The 24,356-nt window shown below is 40.3% G+C and overlaps 1 protein-coding gene across 2 annotated transcripts in view; it reads left to right on the top strand.

Annotated features, from left to right (window-relative positions):
• LOC149232386 (uncharacterized) overlaps nucleotides 1-24,356 on the top strand; it is a 279,670-nt gene that overhangs the window by 206,970 nt on the left and 48,344 nt on the right. For both annotated transcript variants that reach the window (XM_089379399.1, XM_089379400.1), the window contains exons 4-5: nucleotides 6,680-6,797; nucleotides 19,548-19,630. In XM_089379399.1, the coding sequence (XP_089235525.1) occupies nucleotides 6,680-6,797; nucleotides 19,548-19,630 (201 nt within the window). The remainder of the gene's footprint in view (nucleotides 1-6,679; nucleotides 6,798-19,547; nucleotides 19,631-24,356) is intronic.

The raw sequence follows: 24,356 nt of genomic DNA, 5'->3' as shown, positions 1-24,356 counted from the left end.
ACCGTTTCTTTCAATAATAAGAGCCGCATAGATATAGAGAATTAATGGAGCTGCAGAGAGATGGAACTTTTATGCATAGAAAAGCTGTTCAACAAGGGCCAAAAAAAGAATTTCTTCACCTGTAAAAGAATTGCCATCCAAAATCCATACCAAAACAACTACAAAAAACAACCTTCCATAATACTCTATTTGTTTGATCTTGAACTGTTCTACATGGGCGGAAGACATTTCAGACAAAGATCACTTCATAAGATATGGCATTTAATCGATGCCCGAGATAGTACAAACGAAACCCTTTATATAGTTTTTGAAGGGTCATGTGAAGGCATCCAATAGGTTTTTTGGAGGGAGATTTTAATGGTTAAAACTTAAAACAATTGGAGGGAAAAACTACTTTAGGGTTTTGACTTTTCAATTTTAATCTGTCTTTAAAAAACAAAACCCTCACTTGCCCTTGAAAATATTCACAAGTAAGCCTTTTGCCACAAGATACATTATTTTAATTCTTGGTTACGGGCCTCGTGACATGATCATTTGTTTTGGCCAAGGAAGAGGTGCCACATTATCGCCCTTTGGGGTTTTTTCCCATTAGTTTTGTCCTTTATCTTCAAACATGCATAAATCACAAACCAAGAGGGCTCTTGGGGTGTGTCACGTACCACTGAAATCAGCTCGACGAGGAGAATCCAATGGCGAGGATCTTCAAGGCAAATTCAGTGATTTGCTTCTTCAAGAACCTCAGAAAAGTGCAGAATCAACTGGATGAGGAGAATGCAATGGCGAGGATCTCGAAGGAAAATTCGGTGATCCGCTTCTTCGAAACCTCCAACAAATGCGGGGTATGTCTGTCGTTCAGGGAATCCAAACCCCATATCTAGAGTTTCGACCATCCTTTCATTGCAGCGTCCAACTTAATGCGATCCAGAGAAATATTAAGAACGTTCATCAATGGACCTTGGCATGAATGACAACACCATTCAACACTCATCATGTTCAAACTCATCACTACTACTAGACATTTGATCATCAACTGGAGCTACATAAACATTATTTGGCTCAGAGTCTAGGGACTCATCAAAATCCTCTTTAATCTCAATAGTATTAGTAATAGTTGCAGCAAAACAAGACATTAAAACTACAAATCACTGATCAACATGATCATTCATCAAACTCATCATTGATTCAACACTACTAGAAATGGGATCATCAACAAGAGCTACATAAGCATCATCTAGCTCAAAGTCTTCAGACTTGGATTGCTCAACCTTATAATATGGTAGAAATTGAAAATGTTTAACATGCCTAACCGATAATTTTGGTTTGAGTGAAGGGTACATTTTTGTGAAGGCCATGGTAGAGGAGTTCAACAATCAATACCACCAACATCAAAGAAGTTCAACAATCAATGGCTCCACCAACATCATGGTACTTAAAGGGCTTCATGGTCTTGATCAAATGCCAATCTCATACCCTCACGCATGATAAAATCAAATGGAAACATTTCAATCCTTAAATCCTTAAAACCATAAAGTTTGTTGGATTTTGAGTGAGATCTAAAATTCTAGTTTCTCCATATGAAATCCAATGAGGTTGATGTGAAATTTCCTTGAATTGCAGTGTCTGGAATTTACTCTTCTAACTAGTTAGAAATTTATTAATTTTCTGATTAATACCAAATAAATCACTCTACAATTCTTCACAAATAAATTTTGCGGAAGCTAAATAGAATGTTGGAATTGAGAAAATAGATTCACACACATAATAAAATCGACACATTAATTTTTGGACAATAGTCCCCGAAAAAACCCCAAAGGGAAAATCAGTGCAGTAGATGAGGGTTTATTTTATTATTATGCAGCAACAAAATTTGAGTAGAATAATCTGGATGCCTCACTGACAATCCTCCAACAAAAATATTGTGAAAATAATTTGGAGGAAATTTCTCCCTTCTGCAAATCAGTGAGCCTCCCTTGGCTTGCACTACCTTCTGGCTGCTCACACTCATGGTCTGCGTAGTTTGTACAACCTCTGGAACTGCGCCAAAAATGATCATCTAGGCCTCTCCTTCCACTGGAAAAAATCGCATTGCCTATTGGAATGAATTTATAGCCTCCGACTGTTGATCCAACCTCTTCCCCGCGATGTGCTCTACTAATCTGGCTAACTCACACCACTTGGACGACTTCCTTTGCAAAATATTTTGGCCTCCTCTCTGCTAGCTTTACGACACTGGAATAATCCTCCGAAACTATATATTGTTGCTCCCTTAATCACTAATACTTTCCTTCTGGCTCAAACTCTTATTCCTTGCTTGATATCTGCAACTGGATAGCTTGATCTACCAAGGAACTTGCTCTCCCTCTGTCTCACAACTGTGTCTATCTCCTTCCCATCCATCTGCTCTTATAATCTCTTGTTGGATTACCAACGAGCATGATTAAATCATTATCAATGACTAAGATCATCTTGGACTCGATCCGTGTGAGTCCCGAGAGCTTTCTCGATATTTCTCAATTAATCAATTTTCCTAAGTCAAGCATTTTTTAATTATCTATCAATCAATTTAATTGAGTGGTCTCTAAGTGTTTTCTTCCAAAACCTTTTCTGGGTTTTGGAGATCTTGTGTTTCTTAGCCTCTCTAACACAAATCGAGGCTAGAGCACCTATCCAATCTTACTAGAAAAAAATAACACTTCCTCTATGTGAGGAAGGTGTTCTGTCTTCTCCACAATACTCCTATATCCATCAATCTGATGAATAACTTGTAGTTGGACCACCTCACGTTGCTGATGTCTGACAATTGTGATACAACTAGCTCTCATTGTCCATCAACACTGCGCATACTCTGATTCATCTGCTAACCCTGTAGTTGAACCGCCTTGCATCGACGTTGCTGCTGACACTTTTCTGTGCCTCCTTGCATTGCTGACAACACAACCTGCATTGCATATAATCTCATGTTACTACTGCTGCAACTGAGAATTGATCTACGAATCCACTGTGTCCCTGTATTGGCTCTGCAACTGTCTCTTGAGTCTCTGACTGCGACAAGTCTCTGCACTGTCTACTGAGTAATTGTCTGCGCTCATCTGTCTCCGCACCTCTCTAGTTACTGACTGTAACTAGTCTCTGCACTGTCTCTCAAGATCTGACTGCACCTACTGGCACTCAATCCTCCTGCCACTGGAAAATGTGGGCCCTTGTAGCATGGGTGATGATCCATATGAAAAGTATGCTGCAACTGTTGTTGTTCTTCCATGGACCCTCCCTGGACAACAACTCTGAAGTTATCATGCTCCTCCTCCATCTGGAGGTATAGATGTTAATGCAAATTCCTCCATCTTGGAGGTTAACTCATCTATTTGTGCCGACGTTGTTATCTGCTGCTCCCCTTTCTTGTCCTTCTTTTTCTTGGGACACTTGGTACTGTAGTTGACCAAATTCACCACACTTGAAGCATTTAATTTTCGATAGATCCTTCTTCTTCTTTCCTCCCTTTGAGCCTTGTCCTTGACTGGGACCTTTCTTCGCCTTACCTTTACATGCAAGGGCTATGTTCTCCTCATCTTTCTCAACCTTTGGTCCTTTGCTATTGTTGTTGCTAGTACCCTGGACAGGACTGAGCCTTAGCTCCTCTTGTGTGAAATCACTCCACAGGCTTTCCCAATCAAGCAATTTATCTCGACCAGTGGTTCCCTGAATGAATGTTGTCCACCATATGGTAAACCCATTTAGTGCTATTCGCACAAGTTCACTGTCCTTTGGTTTGTCCCTACAGCTGCTAGCATCTCAAACATTCTAAATCTTGGTGAGATAAGGAGTCACATTCTCACCCTTCTGCGTTTTCACAGTCCCCAACTTCTCCTTGAGAAACATCTTTCGGTTCTCAGAAGAATCCTGATAAAGCTTTGCGATGGCATCTCACATCTGTTTTGTAGTTTTCTTGTCCGAGACATGCGGAACTATGTGATCTGTAACTCCATCGAGGATCATCCTCTTCGCTTTGGCCATCTCTTTGTTATAGTTCGCTAGCTGCTGTTGATCTGTAGTTACGGCTATAATGTTTTTTGCGTACGTCTTCAGGCCATGCTCATCTAGCAGGAAACCCATCTTGGCCTTCCAAACGTCATAGTTAGCGACTCCATCAAGCATATCCTGATCTGGGAGTCCTGTTGAGGCCATCTCTGTGAAACTAAAAAATTGGGAAAATGAACCGGGAAACTCCCTCTCTTTCTTGCGGCTCTGATGCTGCTACTTGCACTCCCCAAGGAATGCGCAAATCTGCTACTGGCTACTGCAACTGGAAATAACTGATCTCCTCCTGAGAACTAGAAACTAGAAATCCTCTGAGAAAACTGGAAGTGTCCTCCTCTGTGTGCTTTTCTGTTCCACCTAAGGCCGATCTTCTGCTGCAAACCAATTGCGCCCATATCTGTGCAATGAAATCATTGATCTGCTAACCGGAACTCTCTCCCTGACAGTTCTACTGCCTGCAAACTCTACTTCTGAGGCTGATAGAATTTTTCCTCAACATGGAATTGGAAATCGAACCTTCCTGCCTCTGCAATTCACACTACTGGCTGCCTTGCGCAGATCTGGAGAAATTGTGCCCAGATCTGCCTATAAAGCTGCAGAAATTTTCTCCTTCTACATCTGAGCTTCTGATCTGATCTTCAATGCTTTGATACCGTGTGAAATTTCCTTGAATTGCAATAATTGGAATTTACTCTTCTAACTGATTAGCAGTTTATTAATTTTCTGATTAATACCGAATAAATCACACTACAATTCTTCACAAATAAATTCTGCGGAAGCTAAATAAAATGTTGGAATTGAGAAAATAGATGCACATACACAATAAAATTGAGACAATAATTTTTGGACATAGTCCCCAGAAAAACCCTTAAGGGAAAACCGGTGCAGCAGACGAGGGTTTATTTTATTCATACGCAACAGTAAAATCTGGGTACGATAATATGGATGCCTCACTGGCAATTCTCCAGCAAAAATCTTGTCAAAATAATTTGGAGAAAATTTCTCCCTTCTATAAATCACTGAGCCTCCCTCTGGCCTGCTCACACTCCTGGCTTGTGCAGTTCATATGACCTCTAGAACTGCGCCAAAAACGACCTTCTAGCCCTCTCCTACCACCTTCTTGGATGTGGACAGCTGCTCGATCTTGGCCTTGACCCTCTCGGCTCTCCAAGCTTGCGACACCCTGTTGGCGTCAACCCCAAGTAAATCTCGGCCCTTCACTTGTGTGTTCCACTTGAAAAATTTGTGCTCACTCGAACTTCCAGCTGCACACTTTTCTTCTCTCGTTAGTCTTGAGTCTCCCACTCTTGAGAAATTTGCTGTCCCGATGAAATCAATCTGTCTTTCACCTCTCCCTTAGGCTCTTTAAAATTTCTCATTGAGCTAGATCTCAAACCTAGAGCTCCTAAGTAATGGATGGCTAGGATTAGATCCTAAGGCTCACTTGAGATCAATGGTAGAGATTAGATCTAGCTTACTAAAGTAAATTAATTTAGTTTTCCATAAAAACCTTAGCCCAATTGCTAACATTAGTTAATAAATTAATCAACGTGCTTTTCTTAAGTTAGACTTTGGAAAGAGATCATAAAAGTCCCTTACTCAACATGAGCAAGTACCTATGGACATATTCTGGATGCTTGACACCTAGTCTATGTAGAAGCACCTGTCTGAGCTATCATCATCAACACAGCTCAGGGATGATCATATTTTAACCACTTACAATTTCATTCACAACAGCCCTGGTAACCCAGGGAAATCTCCAAATGACTTCCTCCCAAAAGAAGGGGAGTAGATGTTAATGGCCTGTTTGTTTGTGTTTGCGTGCCCTTAAGAATTTAAGTGTCTGATCATGCAGGTGTTAGCTCGCTTTGACATGTGTTTCATTGACTCTAGTTAGCATGTCTGTAATAATCTTATGCCTAAAGTTATTAGTTTGTTGCATCAGGGTAATGAAATTCTAAGATTTTGATTTTGAGGTGGTGAAGCTCAAGGCTCAAATATAACTCCGTGCTTATTAAGAACCAGTGTTCTCACCTTGGCTTGGGAGGTATATATGGCTTGTGCCTTGGTGACTTAGGGAGTTTCATGGTTTGTTCACTTTACAACATTACTGAGATCAGTCCCAGTAACCTGGGGCAATCGCCAAATCACCGTTGTCCCAAAAGAAGGGGTGTGAGTGCGAAAAGCCTACTAGTTCCCCTCGGTGTGCCCTGAAGAAACAGCAGGCTCTGATCCTGCAGGAATTGGCTTACTTGTATGATGAAATATAATTCTTTATGGGAGCTACCCTATTACTAGAATTCAAAAGAATCTCTGTTAAGGCCCCTGATTTTCACAATAGGAACACACTTCTTACCTGCCTGACTTTACATCAAAGGTCACATTTTGTATGATGGAGGTAGTTTTTGACACAAGGCTGTTAATATGTAATGACCCCAACTTCTGTTTTCAGAGTGTCAATTCTTTATAATCTTTTAAAAAATTTCACCAGTGCATGCTATGTGCATAAAAAAGTGACTAGAACTTTGTTCTTTTAGATTATTTTTTGTGCAAATATTGTATTTCGAAATATTCAATGCAAATTGTGAGAAATGATTGGGACTAGCAATGGTGATTGACATTGTTTATTTGAATCATTGTCCAGGAGAAACTTTTGGATCCCTTGTCAAAGCAAGCCATTCCTTCAGTTCAACGAGCAACCATACCTGCATATGCTTTGTCAATGCTTTCAATAGATAATGAAAGCTTGCCGTCATTTGAACGTTAGTATTTTCCTTACTCTGATGATATATGCATTGAATTGATAGAGTGTTTGTTTGCAAAGAAATCTATTTTGAAAAAACAGCAGTTCCTTAAACTGTGGTTTTGGACATATACATTCCAGATATGTTGGTTAATGCATTCTTTATATCTTTATATTTAGTCAGTACTCAGAACTAACTAGATGGCATATTTTACAAGCTTTGACCTTGATTTAAACTCATTTTCTTAAAGGGTTTAAAAGGTATTCAATCAATGCATAATCTATCCCATTTTTTTCTGTCAACTCAACTTATCATCTCTGATTGAACTTGTGAAGTTATCAATTGACCTATACAAGCTTTTTAAGCCAGTACACCCATGTCACGAAAAGGAGGTATGCATGATATGGTCAGCTACAGTGGCTGATATCATTTGGTTTTCCAAGAAAGGCGTGACAATATTTCTATAAATTTTAAGTTGGAAGCATTACCTATTTGCAAATGTTACATCTTGATATTTATTTGCTCGAGCAACTTGCTATGTAGCTTTCCAATTATTATATGAGTTTAAATTCCTAGTTGTTAAATAAATCATAATAGTATTGGAAAGAAGCATTCAAAAATTGCTCTATAATTGTTTTCTTACTGTTAGAGTACTATCAATACTCAAATGGGTGACATTTCCATCAATTAGTTAGTGTTAGTGACTTAACATTTAGCCAACATGGAATGTTGGTTTAGATGGTCAATTCTGAGTCCATTTAATAACCTCTGAACAAGAGAATCAATATGTGTTTGATATCAATGTACATTACATTAATAAAATTTTACATCACTTGCATTCCCTCCCTCTTTCTTGTGAATGTTTGTGTGTTCATTAACGAACATTGGTATAGATCAATACTTGTTTGAGCTTGTGATTTCCTTGGAGTTTGTGTTGAGAAATTGTGATTTGTAGTGGTCCCCACACATGAGAAGCTATAGACATAAAGGTGAGTGTTTCTAACTTTTTAAAGAAGCATTTTATTTAAAAGTTTGTAAAGTTCAAGCCAATATTTACCTTGACACAAAGTAGGCATGTAGGTTAGTGAGCATGGGCAAATTTGGTTGCACGACTGACATGATGATGCACTAGCATCACTTATAGATGATAAGGCATCTTGTATCCCCTTGGCCATTTCTGATGTGGTCAAGCTACCAAAAAAGGAAAATGATGGTTTGGTGCCGTTGGTTTTCAATTAGCCACCTGTGATGATTGGATAACTCTCTAAGCCCAACGATGATGACATTTGAAATGCTACATCTATGAAAACATCATGTGATATTTTTTGTTTTGTTTTGTGCATGCTTAGCGCCTCTTAGGGAATAATCTTATGTATTGTCTCAGGGCCATTATTAGAAAGTTACAGGTTTGAAATGGTTGGAAATTTTGTATTTATGTCATACCTTGGCATTTTAGTTTTTCAAGAGTTCGGTGCTAAACCCCTCTTTAGTACTCTGCTTTACTTTCTGCACAGTGTTTTTTTTGGTTGGTTTATTTAGTATTCTGATGGACATGAGCAAACTACAATTGCCTTATTTTTTTATCTTTAATGGACAGAAACATCTTGCCATGCTACATACATCACCATTTGACTATGAGGCTGCTAGGGGGGGGGGCTATCTTTCTGCCAAAGTTGGCTAGGACTTGCACCTAGCCCCAGTTGTCTTCTACAAACATAGGGGCACACAAGCATGATCATAGGCTCAAGCATGTCATTGTATAGACATGGACCTTGACAGGGGAAATCACAATACCATGCACCTTGACATAGGAAATAACAATACCGCGCTTTCACTAACCTAGCAAGCCATTGTTGAGTCCACCTATATGTTTTCTAAAATGCCTGATCTACATGTTTTCACATTAATAGAATATTAGAAACATTTTGACCAGAAAAAATTGTAAAGCTTAGAATTACTCAAAAGAATAAAATAAATGGAGGTGTCCAAGTCAAAATCATGTGAAGAAGGCCTAAACTAGGTGGGATTTGTAGACGACACGCCAATTGAGTTTAAAGATGGATTGAACATAACAATTGAGATGTAGGATGCCTATGCTAGCATGCATGGTAAATAGAAAGGTTCTTGAAGCATACTAGACAAACGCCATTGAAACAACTTGTTTGAAGAAACATAGTCATGGCCCTTGCATATGGAAAACATTGACAAAGCTTTTTTCCATATTAGAAAACCTTTGAAGATGCCTAGACAAATGTATATCCATGTTGATGAGTTAATAAAATGGAAATATAAAGAAGACAATCCAAGGTCATTATTGGCTTAGTGTTGGTGGATGCACAAATCAACTATCTAGATTATCAAAAAACCCTTTTTGGGGATTGTTGTAAACCTTGTTCAGGTCAGAAGAACAAGATGCAAATTTTTTATTTGAAGTAAGATAAAAAAACATGTTTAAATAATAATACTTTAAGATCATCAATGTGCCCATTGACTAAGGTCGAGGGAGTATATCATTGAATTAAGACAATACAAAGTTTACCTTAAGTAACTTATCATTTGTGACATTGAAATGGATGATCTAAACCCTCATTTTGGAGGAGAAAATGATGAGTAGTGTGGAAGTAGAACATAGTGAACAAACATTCTTCGCTAGTGAAAAGAAAGGAAAAGTAGATAATAAAAGTTAAAATAAATCAAGATAAATTTAGAATTGATGAAAAGAAAAGAAAGGAAAAATAGGTAATAAAAGTTAAAACAAATCAGGATAAGTTTAGAATTGATGAAAAGGTGTGTTTTTATTGTAGAAAACTAGGCCATGTTAGGTGAAATTGTGAAGGGCACATTTGTTGAGTGGAAATGTTTTAAGATGGAGAAAAATACACTCAACTATAATAATTTTATTTGGTGAAGCCATTGTTGAAGTTGGAAATCATCATTGATGAAATTGTTGATAATGATTTTTTTTTATTGGTTGCCAAAAAGGTAGCCTCTCCAATGTGTGAAAATTCTATCACTGCAACAACTGATTTATTTTTCCTGCTTATTCCACAATAAGTTATTTATGAAATTACTTCACTAAACATTAAAATAAATATTGCTGCATATATCACACCGTAATACAGAAACGAAACATATGCACAAGAATCAATACATTGACATAGTTATTTTGGACAATAGTCCCTGGAAAAAACTCAATGTGGGAAAACCGGTGCAACGAGGGAGATTTTTATTAAACAAATTTTCACTACAACAGGGTGCCAAACTGGCTTACCCATAGAGAGAAAATACTCCAGCACTTCTCTCAATCCCAGCATCAGCTCGGTTGACCTCTGCGTGGCTCTCAGACCCTCTGTGTCAACCCCTGCTTGACTGCGTCAGCCCTGGGCCTCTTTGCGTCACTCACGCAGACCCAGTTAGTCACTGCGCAGTCTCTTGCTGCCTCTGCGTTTGCCTGAAATGCCCTGTGTCTGCCTCTCCTGCCTCAGCGCTGATCTCTAGTGACTGATCCCATCTCTCTGTTCCGTACTTGCTGCCCCTTGACTACTCACTAGACCACTGGTTCAATTTCTTAGCTAATCCCGCTCCAGAAATTGAATTGACTGGTCTCCCTCAGTGTGTTCTCCAAGTGACTCTCAAGCCTTCTCTTATACTTTTCTCATTGACAAATCAATGACCAAGAGTAAGTCCCTAATCAACGGCTAGGATTAGATCTGGCTTGATCCATGACTTTTGGACCATTCTAACACAGTTTTATATTAATTCACATTAATATTTTACTTTCCCTAAGTTTAGACTTAGGGAATTCATTAAAAATATTAATTATTTGAATATCTGCCAAACTGTTTAGAATCTGCCCAAACCCTTTCTGGGTATTGGAGATCTCATGTGCCTTAGCCTCTCCACCAATTTTCGTGGCTAGAGCACATTTGATGCTACCTCAAATCAACACTCCCTCTTAGCGAGGACTGTGCTCTAGCAATACTCCTCATTGAGCATCACCCTGATCATCCGGCATCGGTCCCTGTGCTGATGCTAGGCCTGCTGCCCATCATCCTCTGCACTGTTGCATCCTATACTGTTGCCCATGGCTCTGCCACTACCATTGCTGCATCTGTACAACAACTCCCTTTGCATCTGTGCTACTGCTGGTCCTTTCTCCGAACACTGCATCCGCACTGCAACTCCCTCTGCATCCATGCTGCTATCACTTCCATTTCTGCTTCTGAAACGTGTTCTTCATCATCCCCATCTTTTCCCTAAAGTAGTCAAACTTTGTCCTTTCAAGGGCCTTGGTGAGGATGTCCGCCACTTGTTCTCCTGTAGGAGTGTAGCTCAACTGTACAACTCCTCGTTGGACACAGTCTCTGACAAAGTGACACCAGATATCAATATGCTTCAACCTATCATGAACCACTGGATTCTCAGAGAGCTTGATGCAACTCTAATTGTCACACATGATCCTGGTCGCCTCCATATTCTTTCGGAATAGGTTCACCAACAGTTTTCTAAGTTATATGGCCTCACACGAAGCTGTGTTTGTTGCCATATATTCTGCCTTGGATGAGCTCAGAGCCACGAACTTCTGTTTCCTACTGCACCAGGAGGTCATTCCTGATCCAATGTTGAAACAGTACCCAAAGGTACTTTTCCGATCCACTGAACTTCCTGCACAATCTGCATCAGTAAATCCACTCAATTGATATCCTTACCTTTAGTGTACAAGAGCCCATAATCGACTGTTCCCTGTAAATACCTGAGAACGTGTTTGGCTGTTGCCCAGTGCACCCTCTTTGGTTCCATCATGAACTGATTGAGGGTGCTTACAGCATAGCAAATGTCTGGCCTGGTATTGACTAGATACATCAGGGACCCTATGAGCTGCCTGTATAGGGTGGGATCGACATCCTTCTCTTCTGATGCATCAATCTTCTTCGAGTTGGTGATCATTGGCATAGCCATAGATCTACAGTCCTCCATCCCGATTCTTTTAAGGATTTTTGTAGCATACCTCCCTTGCCCAAGGAAGATTTCTCCCTTCTGCTGCCAAACTTCCAACCCTAGGAAGTAGTGCATTCGTCCCAAATCCTTCATATTGAATTCTGTGGCTAGATTCTCCTTGAAGTCCCCAATGAATCTGGATGATCATGTTAGAAATAAATCTTCCACATACGATACTAAGATTAGCGGCTTGTTCTCTACAACCAGATAGTAGAGATTCGGATCCCCATCACTCTTGACAAATCCCATCTTCTGCAAGTAGCCATCTATTCGACCATACCATGCTCTCGGTGCATGCTTCAGCCCATACAAGGCTTTCTTCAATCTGCATACATGAGACTTCCTCTCATGAGTTTCAAAGCCCTCTGGTTGTTCAATGTATATCTCCTCTTCTATTACCCTGTTCAGAAATGTCGTTTTGACATCCATCTGATGGATTTCCCATCCCATTTGAGCTTCAAGAGATATCACGGTCCTAATAGATGTATACTTGGCTAACAGGGCGGAGGTCTCCTCATAGTCAATCCCTTCCTTTTGAGCATACCCCTTAGCCACAACCCTGGCCTTGTATTTCTCAACACTGCCGTATGCAGCGTATTTGATCTTGTAGATCCATCTTGAACCTACCACTGATCTGTCTTGAGGCCTTGGCACCACCTCCCAGACATTGTTTGCCATTATGGAGTTGTATTCTTCTACCAACGCATCTAGCCAAACCTGATGTTGAGCTGCCTTCTTGAAACTGGCAGGCTTTCCATCTTGAGCTACTAATGCCTGATATCTATTTGGCTATTTTCGCTCCCTCTTATTGTTTCTTGGCGCACCGATGAAGTCCTCAGCATCTTGCAGAATCTGATGAAGTTTCCTGCTAATTCTTCCTCTGCCAGCCAGTGCTTCTGTTCGCTTCTCCTCCTCATCCTGAGAATATTCTTGTCCCGAGGAAGAATTCTTTACTTCTGTTGGTTGAAGAGGCTTAACCAACGACTCCTCTTTCGACTTCTCTTCGGAAGGCATCTCGCAAGATCTTCTAAAAGCCCTGTCCTCTATGAACTTTACATCTTGTCATACTACTACCTTCCTGCTCCCTGGAAGATAGATTCTGTATGGCTTAGCATTTTCGCTATATCCCACCAGATATCCCTTTTCTGTAGTCTGATCTAGCGTCTTCCTCTTTTCTTCAGGTATGCGGCAATATGCTAAACTCCCAAATATCCTAAAATGACTGACTTCAGGTGTCTTCCCTGTGAAGACTTTCTTTGGAGTAATCTTGCCCAATGCCCAATGAGGAGTCCTGTTTTGAACATACACTGCTGTGTTGCATGCTTCCGCCAACAGGAATTTTGGCATATCTTGATCATACATCATGGCCCTAGCTGCTTCTACAATAATCCTGTTCTTTCTTTCTTCTACCCCATTCTGCTGCGGATTGTAGGGAGCTGTCCACTCTCTTTTGATGCCCTCCTTAGCGCAAAAATTAGTGAAGTCCTTATCGACATATTCTCCACCATTATCTGAGTGCAAAACTTTTATTTTCTTCCCAGTCAGATTCTCCACCAGAGCCTTGAACTCCTTGAATCGACAGAAAACCTCATCCTTTGGTTTTAGAAAATTAATCCAAGTTTTCCTTGAGTGACCATCAATGATGGTAAGGAAATACTCGGCACCACTACCAGATTTGATGGACATAGGTTCGCAGATATCTGATTTATCAATCCTCGTACACTCTTGGCCTTGTGTTTGCTCTTAGGAAATGCTACCTTGGCATACTTTCTTAGAGCACATCCCCTGCATACATCATCTTGTTCCGTACTTAGATCTGAAACTCCTATTACAGTGCTCCTAAGAATTCTCAGAGCTCCATGGTGCAAGTGACCCATTCTTCTGTGCCATAGTTCATTCAAGTCTTTGTCTTCATGATTTCCTATTAGTGCCATTGGTGATTCTAGTTGTAATCTATACAACCAATTACTTTTGATCCCGATCCGCACTTTCTTTTTCCAGCTCGGGTGTTTGACGTATACCTTCTCCTTAATGAAGTAGACGTCATAGCCCTTGCTTTGTAGTTGCGACACAGAAAGTAAGTTCATCCCTAATCCTGGTACATGCAGCACATTTGTAGCACGGAACCGTTCTCTCGATTTTGGCTGAAAGACTATGGTACCCTTCCCTACTAGAGTACACTTTGCCTTGTTCCCCATGGTGATCTGAAAGTTCATCTTCTCTTCTCGATATTCTGAGAAACACTCCCTGATTCCCGCCATATGTCACGGGGCTCCACTGTTATATACCATATTTCTAATGATGCGGCACTAGTTATACACGCCACTTCTTCTTCCAGCCTGGAAGCTAACATAGAGAAATCGAAATCTCTCTCTTGTGCAATCTTTTGAAAATCTGTGCGAGTCCCCTGATGTGGATGCCTTTGCCTCGTCTTGACCCATAACTGATTTTCCCTTCTTGTCTCTGATTACTCCCTCTGATACCATGTGAAAATTCTATTACTGTAGCAACTAACTTACTTTTCCTACTTATTCCACAATAAGTTATTATGAAATTACTTCAATAGACATTAAATTAAATACTGCTGCAGATATCACATTGTAATACAAAACAAAACAGATGCACATGAATCAATACATTGACACAATTATTTTGGACAACAGTCCCCGGAAAAACCCAATGTGGGAAAACCAGTGCAGTAAGGGAGGTTTTAATTATTTAACAATTTTTAAGTACAACAAGGTGCCAAATTGGTGCCAGGAGGTCCTTCTTCTTCTGTTTCTCTTGCTTTCCCTTAGATGCTAGGGTAGCATCCTCCTCTTCCTCCTTCTTGATTTTGATCCCCTTGCCACTGCTTCTTGCCTTGCTTAGCCTTCTGATCTCTTCTTGGCGAAGAGCCGCCCACATTTCCTCCCAATCTAGAAGGGCTGCTCTGCCCAGTATGCTCTGGACAAACACCTCCCAATCTTCTGAGACCGCGTTCAGGGCCGTTCTCACCATCAATTCTTGATCCGGCGTGGTTCCTATGGAAGTCAGTTGATCCCGGATCTCCTTCAATCGACTGAGGAAGGGGTCGATCTGTTCTCGCTTTTGCATTTGGTATGACTGCAGCTGATTTTCTAGTAGCATCTTCCTCTGCACGGAAGTATGCTGATACAACTTCTTTAGGGCCTCCCACATCTTATTTGCCGTATTCTTCTCGGCAATGTGTGGTACTACATGGTCCTTGATCCCGTTAAGGATGATCCTCTTGGCCCTTGCCATTGCATCCTCGTACTTACCCTTATCAGCTAGGTCAACTGGGACCGCTATTGTCCTCAAGGCGAATTGCTTGAGACAGTTCCTGTCTAGAACGGATAAGATTTTGGCCTTCCAGACTACGAAGTTTGAGGCTCCGTCTATTCTGTCCTAGTCTCTTACCCCATTCATTGTCATCTCGCTGCTCCTCTACTTCCTTTCTGGATGTTCTCAGTGTGACTTCCTCTGAGCCTCGATTTCCCTCCTGGAAACTCCTCTGCCAATGTCGAGATGGCCCCACTCTGATCCTTAGTGTAGCTGCACCACTGATCCAGATTTCTTGGCTAGAAATCCTCGTTTGCAACTTCCTCCTTGGTCTTTCCCTGTTAGGTACTATTCTGACCACAGTGCCCCACCGGCTTCACTCCGCAACTTACCCACAGCATCCTATGCCTCAACAAACTGAAGGTTAGATCTTCTAGGCTCTACGCAATCCCAAAACTAGCAAAATTTGCACCTCCTAGGCATGTCTGTCAATCCTTCCTAACTAAGAAAGATGACCGGGCACTGCGTAGGTCAAGTCTGCTCCCTTCTGCCACTGCGTTGATCCTCCTCCCGACGCAAACTTGATGACGCAGGAACTGTGTCACCCCTTCCTTGTTGCTTCTCCTCTAGGAACAACTTTTGTCACTCAGGACAACTGTTTTTGTTGTTGCTGCTTTGCTCCGCTGATGCCCTCAGTTCTCCTGTGATTTGCAACCACATTCTGATACCATGTTGGAATTTCTAAGTCTAACTGTTAGAAACCATTCATGTACTTTTCTGATTTATTTCTGCCTACTTGTTTTGATTAATTAATAAGTTATTTACCATGTAAATACTGGAAATAAATACAAGTACATGCTCAATACATTACAGATCATCAATTGAAGGAAACAAACAAGCACACAAGTGACACCGTTGTTTTTGGATCAATGTCTCTAGAAAAACCCAATGCAGGAAAACCGGTGCAACTATCTGAGGGTTTTAATTATTAAGCAGTTTCAGAATACAATCTGGGTGCCAAAACTGGCTCACCCAACAGAGAATAATCTCGGTAGTAGTACCTCTCCTTCAGAGACAGATATTCCGGTTGAAACCCCGGATAAGCACTCCGACAACTCCCAACTCCAATCTACCCCACGGAAACCCCAGTGTCAGCCTCTAGGGACTGCGTCAGCCCTTTCTGGCCCAGTGTTTGCCCAGCGTCACCCTAGCTCGCCCCGCGTCAACCTCTGGAGGCACTGCTCAGCCCTTAGAGCCTTTGCGTCACCCACGCTGGCTCTCTAAGGCACTGCACAACACTTCGTTGCCTTTGCGTGAGCCTTGGATGGCTCTACGTGAACCTCTGGCTGGCTCTGCGTCCCTCTTTCCCGACTTCTGCGCTGATCCTCCTGGTATTATCTTTGCCTCTTTGCTTCTGTATTCACTGCCCCGTCGCTGTAACTCTGATCACTCTTTCGATTTCCTCAGCAAGCCCAATCCTAGAAAATCGAATTCTTGATCAACTCAATGTATTCTCCAAGTGACCCTCAAGCCTCCTCTTATACTTTTCTCATTGACAAATCAACCGCCGATATTAAGTCCCTATTCAACAACTAAGAGTAACTCTGGCTTGATCCATGACTTTTGGACCCTTCTAACACAGTTTTATATTAATTCACATTAATATTTTATTTTCCCTAAGTTTAGACTTAGGGACTCCATTAAAAATATTAATTATTTTAATATCTCTCAAACTGTTTAGAATCTGCCCAAAACAATTCTGGGTATTGAAGATCTCATGTTCTTTAGCCTCTCCACCAATTTTTGTGGCTAGAGCATAACCGATGCTACCCCAAATCAACATCAAGGAACAATTTGAAAGCATTAAAAGATCATGGAAATTTACAAGTTATACAATTATATCTGACAAGTGGACAGATCAGGGGGGTAGAACAATAATAAATTTTGTTGTAGCTTGTCCTAAAGGAACCATGTTCCTAAAATCCATTGATGCGTCTGCAAATGTAAAATATGCACATTTGTTTTTTCATTGTTGGTTGATGTGGTGGAGGAATTTGGGGTTACAAATGTTGTCCAAGTAATCATGGACAATGCAACAAATTATGTGGCCGCTGGAAGGTTGCTTTGTGCCAAATATCCCACCATGTTTTGGACTCCATGTGCTGCCCATTGCATAGACTTGATGCTAGAGGACATTGGGAAGTCTGAGAGGGTGCAAGATGTTGTGCAAGAATGCAAGCAAATTACCAAGTATATTTATAATCATGCTTGGGTGTTGAACCTTATGAGGGAATTCACACAGAGTGAGCTTAGTCGCTCAACTGTCACACGGTTTGCTACAAACTTTCTTTCCCTCCAAAGCCTTTTGTATGAGTACAAAGCTTTGAGAGGAATGTTTTGTAGCCAACAACGGGTATTTTGGAAAGATAGCACAAAGCCGGAAGCATTGTCTATGAAAGCATCTGTCTTTGGTGATAGTTTGTGGGATAAAGTCACTGAGATTGTCAACTTCACTGAGCCCCTTGCGAAAGTCTTGAGATTGATGGATGGAGAAAAACTTGCAATGGGATATATTTATGAGGGCATGGATAGGGCCAAAGAGGCCATCATGACTTTCTATAAGGGAAATGAATAAATGTCTCCCTATATGGCAAAATATTGATTCCAAGTGGGACAGGCAACTACATTCACCATTGCATGCAACATGAGCATATCTCAATCTAAGCTCATTCTATAATGAGGGGTCTAGCATTCAAAGAGATCTCGAGGTGATGAGAGGTGTCATGATATGCATTGAGAAGATGTTCCTGGATCAAGATATTCAAGACAAAATCAACATACAATGAGATATGTACAAGGAAGCATCTGGCATGTTTGGATTCAGTGCAAGCCAACATCTCAAGAACAAGAAAATGCCTTGTAAGTGCAAATTGTTAGAACTTAGCTTGTAATTTTGCTAGTTCTCTTTTATATGTTTGGCATTGCAAACTGATAACCTTTGTTGTTATTTTTTACAGCTCATTGGTGGATAGATTGTGGCACTGAGGCACCACAATTACAAGAATTCGCCATCAGAGTTTTGAGTCAACCCTGCAGTGCTTCTTCTTGTGAGCGCAATTGGTCAATGTTTGAGCACATCCACAACAAAAAGAGAAACAATTTGGAGCATGAGAGGTTGGAGAAGTTGGTTTTCATCTACTACAACCTTCGAATGCTCACAAAACAAGTGCAACCAAAGGATACTGATCCAATCTTATTGGATACCATTGATTTAGAGTCTGATTGGGTTGTGGAGGAGGAGGCCCCTGATTTGAGTTGGCTTGATGAAGAAATTGAGGATCTCTCTAGTTTGCCATCTCAAATGGAGACTCCAAATACACCTGGCTCATAATTGCTTCAACCTTTCGATGTTACCACTAGCTCCATGAGGGATTATTGTAGGCGTGGTCGTCCATGAGTGATGAGACTCAAGATTGTTATGAGACAATCATTTATCATTTATGACATATGTATTTGAATTTTGAACTTGCTGACATTTTTTATTTTAATTATGGAATCACGAGTCCTTTTCTTATTCAGTATCTAAATGTTTTGCTTACAAAAATCGAATATGTTATGTTGTACTTTTATGGATATGAGATGATGTTATGAATTATTTGCATATATTGTGGTTTTTATAACTTATAAGGATTGGAATTCTCATTAGTTTCTTTTTTGTGCTTAAAATTTACCATATTTTAATGTTTTTTTGTATTTTGACGAGTTTTATAAGGGTTGTTCTCGAGTCTTATACGAGTCGACGAGTCAATGCCATGACAAGTCTTATACGAGTACGAGTTGTGCAACATTGGGTTAAACCCTTATTTGTTGTTATTCAGTCTCTGAAGAAGACTTTTCACATTATCAATCATGTTCTCAATTTGAGTACAACGAGATAAAAGAAGAGGTGTTTCAAGTTGATGTTTGAAATGATGAAATACTTCAGCTATCCAACGTGTAGGTTGAGACAAAGTAAAAGGAATTTTGAGCTGGTTTTCAAACTGATGGAATGCTTCATATATCTATGGCATAGTTGTAACACAAAGGAGGGGTACTCTCTTGTGTTTCAATGATATTGTACATTAATACCTCTTATTTATTGATTTTCAAACTTATACCCATATATGAAGGTCTTCCCTTGGCCCTTAGTAAAGGTCCTGGTGTTACATGGAAATGATTTTCTGCTTTTTGTAGCTTTTTACTGCTTAATGTTCATCTTGTTAAAGAAAACATGGCTAATATAAATAATGTCAGTATATAATTGAAGACAGGAAAAACCTGCCGGCTTTTAGTGGCAGAAATTTTATTTAATTGCTATGTGTAAATCAGAATAATTGTGTTATGCTTTTTACATTGCTTTACATATCTAGATCCATTTTTTAATCTGTAAATTTCCTATGAAATGCATTGATATTCATTATGCTTCTGTTATTCTTGATTTCCTATCAGAAATTGGAGGTACAACAGGACATCTCCTAGAACAAAATGCCAAGGCCTTTGAGCAAATTGCATCAAATCTCGCATCTTACAGAGTGAGCTCTCTTATGCTATTATGTTTTTTGAGACTAAAGATAAGCAAAGGTTACGGATGACTGAAATAAGTAGAGAAGACATCCATAAGGAAATGTTAATGAGATTTAAGCCTCTCATATCACCATAAGAGAATATAACTTGTCCTGAATATCGTGGTAATGTTTAGAGGTTGTCAATTCTAATCATTGTTCTCATACAGTACCATAACTGTTGTTGTTAGTCTCCTGCATATAGTTAATTATGTTGTCCTGTAAGTTAGTAGATAGTTAGTGATGAATTTAAGGGAGTACAGAGAATATTTCAATTACTTGTTTACCTCTTTGTCTTATTCTCTATGCTGATAAATTTATTTATAGCTTATGGGCTTGTTTTTTGCTGTTCTAGATCATTGTCTTTCTTCTTTCCATAATGCCATTTATTAGATTTTTGAGTCATCAAATATACTTGATAATTAATTATTGACTGGTCCATTCCTTTAATATTCAATTACCATCTTTGTCATGTTTGAGGCAGCATTCATAGCCTTGCAACAGGCTTCAGACCATTTATATATGTCTGTTGAGACAGATGTAACTGTTACCCACCAAAATGGGTAACCCCATAGGAGAAAACTTATTCTCCTATTTTGGACAGTCAGCCAACAGCCCTACACGTTTTCTTATTGATGACGATATGCCGGTTCCTCCACCATCTGCACCAGGCATACTCCTTTCACCATTTGACATTCTGTGAGAATTTCATCTATCACAACAATTGGAAATTATTTTTCTAATTGTTAATTTATTTGCAGTTTGCTACGACAAATACCAAATAATTCACATTGATTTTCACAAATAAAAACTGCGGAAGAAATAGCGCTGGAAACTGAAAAAAATCTAGCACACAAAATTTATACAGTTATTTTTTGACAATTGTCCTTGGAAAAACCCAACTTGGGAAAACCAGTGAAATAATTGAGGGTTTTATTATTATGCAGCAGTGAAATTCCAAGTACAATCTATGGATGCCCAACTAGCAATCCAAACAAGAAGAAAATATGGCCAAAATTATGTAAGGGGATTATCCTTCTTCCACAAGCAACCTCGACACAACTTTCCTTCAGGAACTCCTCCTCCTGGAACCCTTACGCCGACCTCTGCACAGTGCTTGTGCAGGCCCTATGACATCTAGCTCGCAACTACCTGTGATGAAGTCGTTATGCATGTCTCTGCTAAGGAAATCGCTTCTTTGAGACTCTAGAACCTTTGCCCGGCCTCTGAAACTGAAAACTGTTTTTCCTCCAGCTAAATCGAGTTGCTCTTCTAAAGCAACTGCGTAGTCCTCTGCGCTTCCCTAGTGGGAATAACTTGACCTCTTGCTGCAACCTCTTCGGATCTAGAAAACTTCCTCCGAATCACTGTCGGTGCCCCTTGCTCTCTGCTTCCATCTCTGGCTCTTCGAAAACTACTGTTGCTCTCTGGAAATTGATCTGCCAAGGAAATTGAATTGCTGATGTGTGTTCTCCAAGTGCCCATCGACTTCTTCTTATAATCCTCTGTTCAGACTCCAACGACCAAGATTAAAACTTAATGAAGGGCTAGGATCATCTTGAAGTAGATCCGTGTGAGTTTCTAGACTATTCTCACCTTGACTTAATTAATTATGATTAATTAACCAGTTTTCCCAAGTTTAGACGTAGGAAACATTAAAAAATAGGTTAATAATCTAATTAAGTCATTTCTAGGCAGAATTTCTAGAAACGATTTCTGGGTTTTGGAGATCTCATGCATTCTAGCCTCTTCAAATTTCGTGGCTAGAACACATCCGATGCTACAAAAAGTTAACTCCCTCTTAGCAAGGATAGTGTTCTAGTGCTGCACACCCTGCTACAACATTTTGTCTTTGTATCATCCTTAGTCACGCTGTTGATTTCTAGCCATATTGCCCACCAACCACTGTGCAACTCTGATGTTGCATCTGTGCTGCTGCTGACATTGCCATACTGCTGCCAATATTGCATATGCAGTGCAACTCCCTCTCATCTGTTGCTATTGTAACTGCAACAACTGCAACTGAGAAGCATCCAAAATACCGAATCATATGTGTTCTGTATAATGCATCTATCTCCCGAGTCCTCACTGCTACTAGCTACTACACTGTCTACTGAAGCATTGCGCTCTTCAACATCTAACTGCTACTAGTCTGCAACTGTCACTCTGATACTGACTACATCAACTGCCACTAATCCATCCTGTGGGTCCCCCATAGCCAAGTATTGATCCATGAGATGGACTCCTCAAGGACCCTGCCCATTCTCTGCAGCTTTCTAGGGCTACTACACCAAATCACCCCACCTCACTCTTAGAGGTGTATTTGTGAACATAGCAAACTCTTCCTCTAGCTCAGAGGAAAGCTTGTCTATTTTTGTGAATGTTGCTTGCTGGCCCTGCTTCTCTTGCTTGTCCTTCTTCCTGAGAGGAAACTGAGTATTGTAGTGGCCAAACTCGCCACACTTGAAGCACTTGACCTTTGTCATGTCATTATTTTTCTTATTCTGCTCCCCCTGCCCCTGACTAGGATCCTTCGATGCTAGGGCCACATTCTCCTCCTCTTTCACTCCCTTCGATCCACTTCTATTGCTGCCACTGATGGAGCTTTTAAGAAAGCCTCGCCTCATTTCTTGCTGCTGCAAATTGGCCTACATCTTGTCCCATCTAGGTAGCGTGTCTTAGCCTAATATACTTTGGAAGATGACTTGCCAATCCTTCGAGACATTGTTTAGTGCCAATCATACTAGCTCTGATGGTTGAGGTGCTGCCCCAAAAACTGCAAGCTAATCTCGGACCTCTTGAATTTTGGTGAGGAAGGGATCTATGTCTTCTCACTTCTGCATCCTAATGCATTTGGGATTTTCTTCCAGGAAAATCTTCCGTTGCTCGGAAGAAATCTGATATAGCATGGAGAGAGCTACCAACATTTCTCTGGCTGTACCTTTGTTTGCCAAATGTGAGACTATATGATGTTGGACTCCATCCAAGATCAACTGCTTTGCCTTTGCCATCTCCTTCCTGTATTCTTTGAGCTGATTTGCATCCTAGGGAACTGCGACCACATTATCTATGTAGGCAGTAGGCCATATTCATCTACAAGGAAGGACATCCTAGCCTTCCAGATGATGTAGTTGGAAGCTCCATCCAACCTATCCTGATCTCTAAGCGCTGTTGTGGCCATAACTGGATTTTTCGAAAACGCTCTCTTTCCCTACGGTTGGTAGTTGGTTCTGCTATACGCACTCCCTTCTGGAGTGAGAAAATCTACACTTGGCTATTGCCAATCTGCTGCTTGAAAAGTTGAACTTCTGAGACTCAAAGTTCCCCGAGAGAAATTTTCCCTCTGTGTGTGCTTTTCTCTTCCACCCGACATTGATTCTGCTGCTGCAAATCGCTCTGCATCCAACAAAGGAATCTGCTCAATGAAAATCTGAGCTGCTGCTGCTCCCTTTGACTGTTGGAATCTCTATCCCAGGCAACTCAACTTTTCTGCCAACCTACAACTGAAAATCGAATTTCTGCCCCAGCAATTCGGCTTGCATGTCAACGAACTACGCAGCCTCTAAGAATCTCGGCTTGCTGCTCCTTCTGAGCTCGGTCCACAGAATCGAGCATATTTAGTACATCGTTTCTTAATTTTTCAATTCCTTGACCCCTACCTTCTATTAACAACAAGTTGGGAAATCCAATATAGATTTTGACCTTAATCAAATCCTTCTATGGTGGTGGACTTGACAGGGTCAGTTTTGGTGATCCTGCTATAGTTAAAAAATACGCTAGACGTGCTCAATTAGGTGAAATTTTTGAATTAGATCGTGCTACTCTAAAATCTGATGGTGTTTTTCGTAGTAGTCCAAGGGGTTGGTTTACTTTTGGAAGGGACTCCATTTTATCGATAGGCAAGTTTATTGAAAAAAAAAACTTGAGGAAACCAAGAATTCTGGTCATATTATTGACAACTTCCCGATCATCCAACATGGAAAGTTAATTCTGAAAATGACCCTAAATCTTCGTGTACTGTCTCCTAATCGAGTCATTTGGGATTCAGAAGTACTTTGATCCTAAAGAATCCGCAAGTACGTTCAGAATTAACTCTGTCTGCATTGGGCCTATTTTTCCAGGAGCAGGAAGAAGGTGATGTGATCAGCTCCGCTATTTTATGGTACGAGGTCCTTCATCCTACATTTACCATATATGGATAAGTACCATTAAGACGATGGGGGATAAGCTTCATCGTCGAGAGGGGAACAACCCAGATCACCAGCTAAGGCCCCTAAATGACCGCTCAGTGATGAAGGAAGTGAAATTTTCTCCTCTGCTTTTGAGCTTCCCAGCTGATCATTCATGCTCTGATACCAACTGAAAATTTCATCTATCACAGCAATTGGAAATTATTTTCCTAATTGTTAATTTATTTAACAATTTATTTGCAGTTCGCTATAGCAAATACCAAATAATTCACACTGTGATTTTCACAAATAAAAATTGTGGAAGAAATAATGCTAGAAACTGAAAAATCTAGCACACACACACACACAAAATTTACACAAATATTTTTGGACAATTGTCCCTGGGGAAACCCAAGTTGGGAAAACTGATGCAGCAGTTGAGGGTTTTATTATTATTCAGCAACGAAATTCTGAGTACAATCTATGGATGCCCAATTGGCAATCCAAACAACAAGAAAATCTAGCCA

This window comes from Pinus tabuliformis, chromosome J (assembly GCF_031772625.1).
Source record: "Pinus tabuliformis cultivar Carrire ecotype Pingquan chromosome J, CPIR1, whole genome shotgun sequence".
Classification (NCBI taxonomy): domain Eukaryota; kingdom Viridiplantae; phylum Streptophyta; class Pinopsida; order Pinales; family Pinaceae; genus Pinus; species Pinus tabuliformis.
This window is presented reverse-complemented; position numbering and strand designations above follow the sequence as displayed.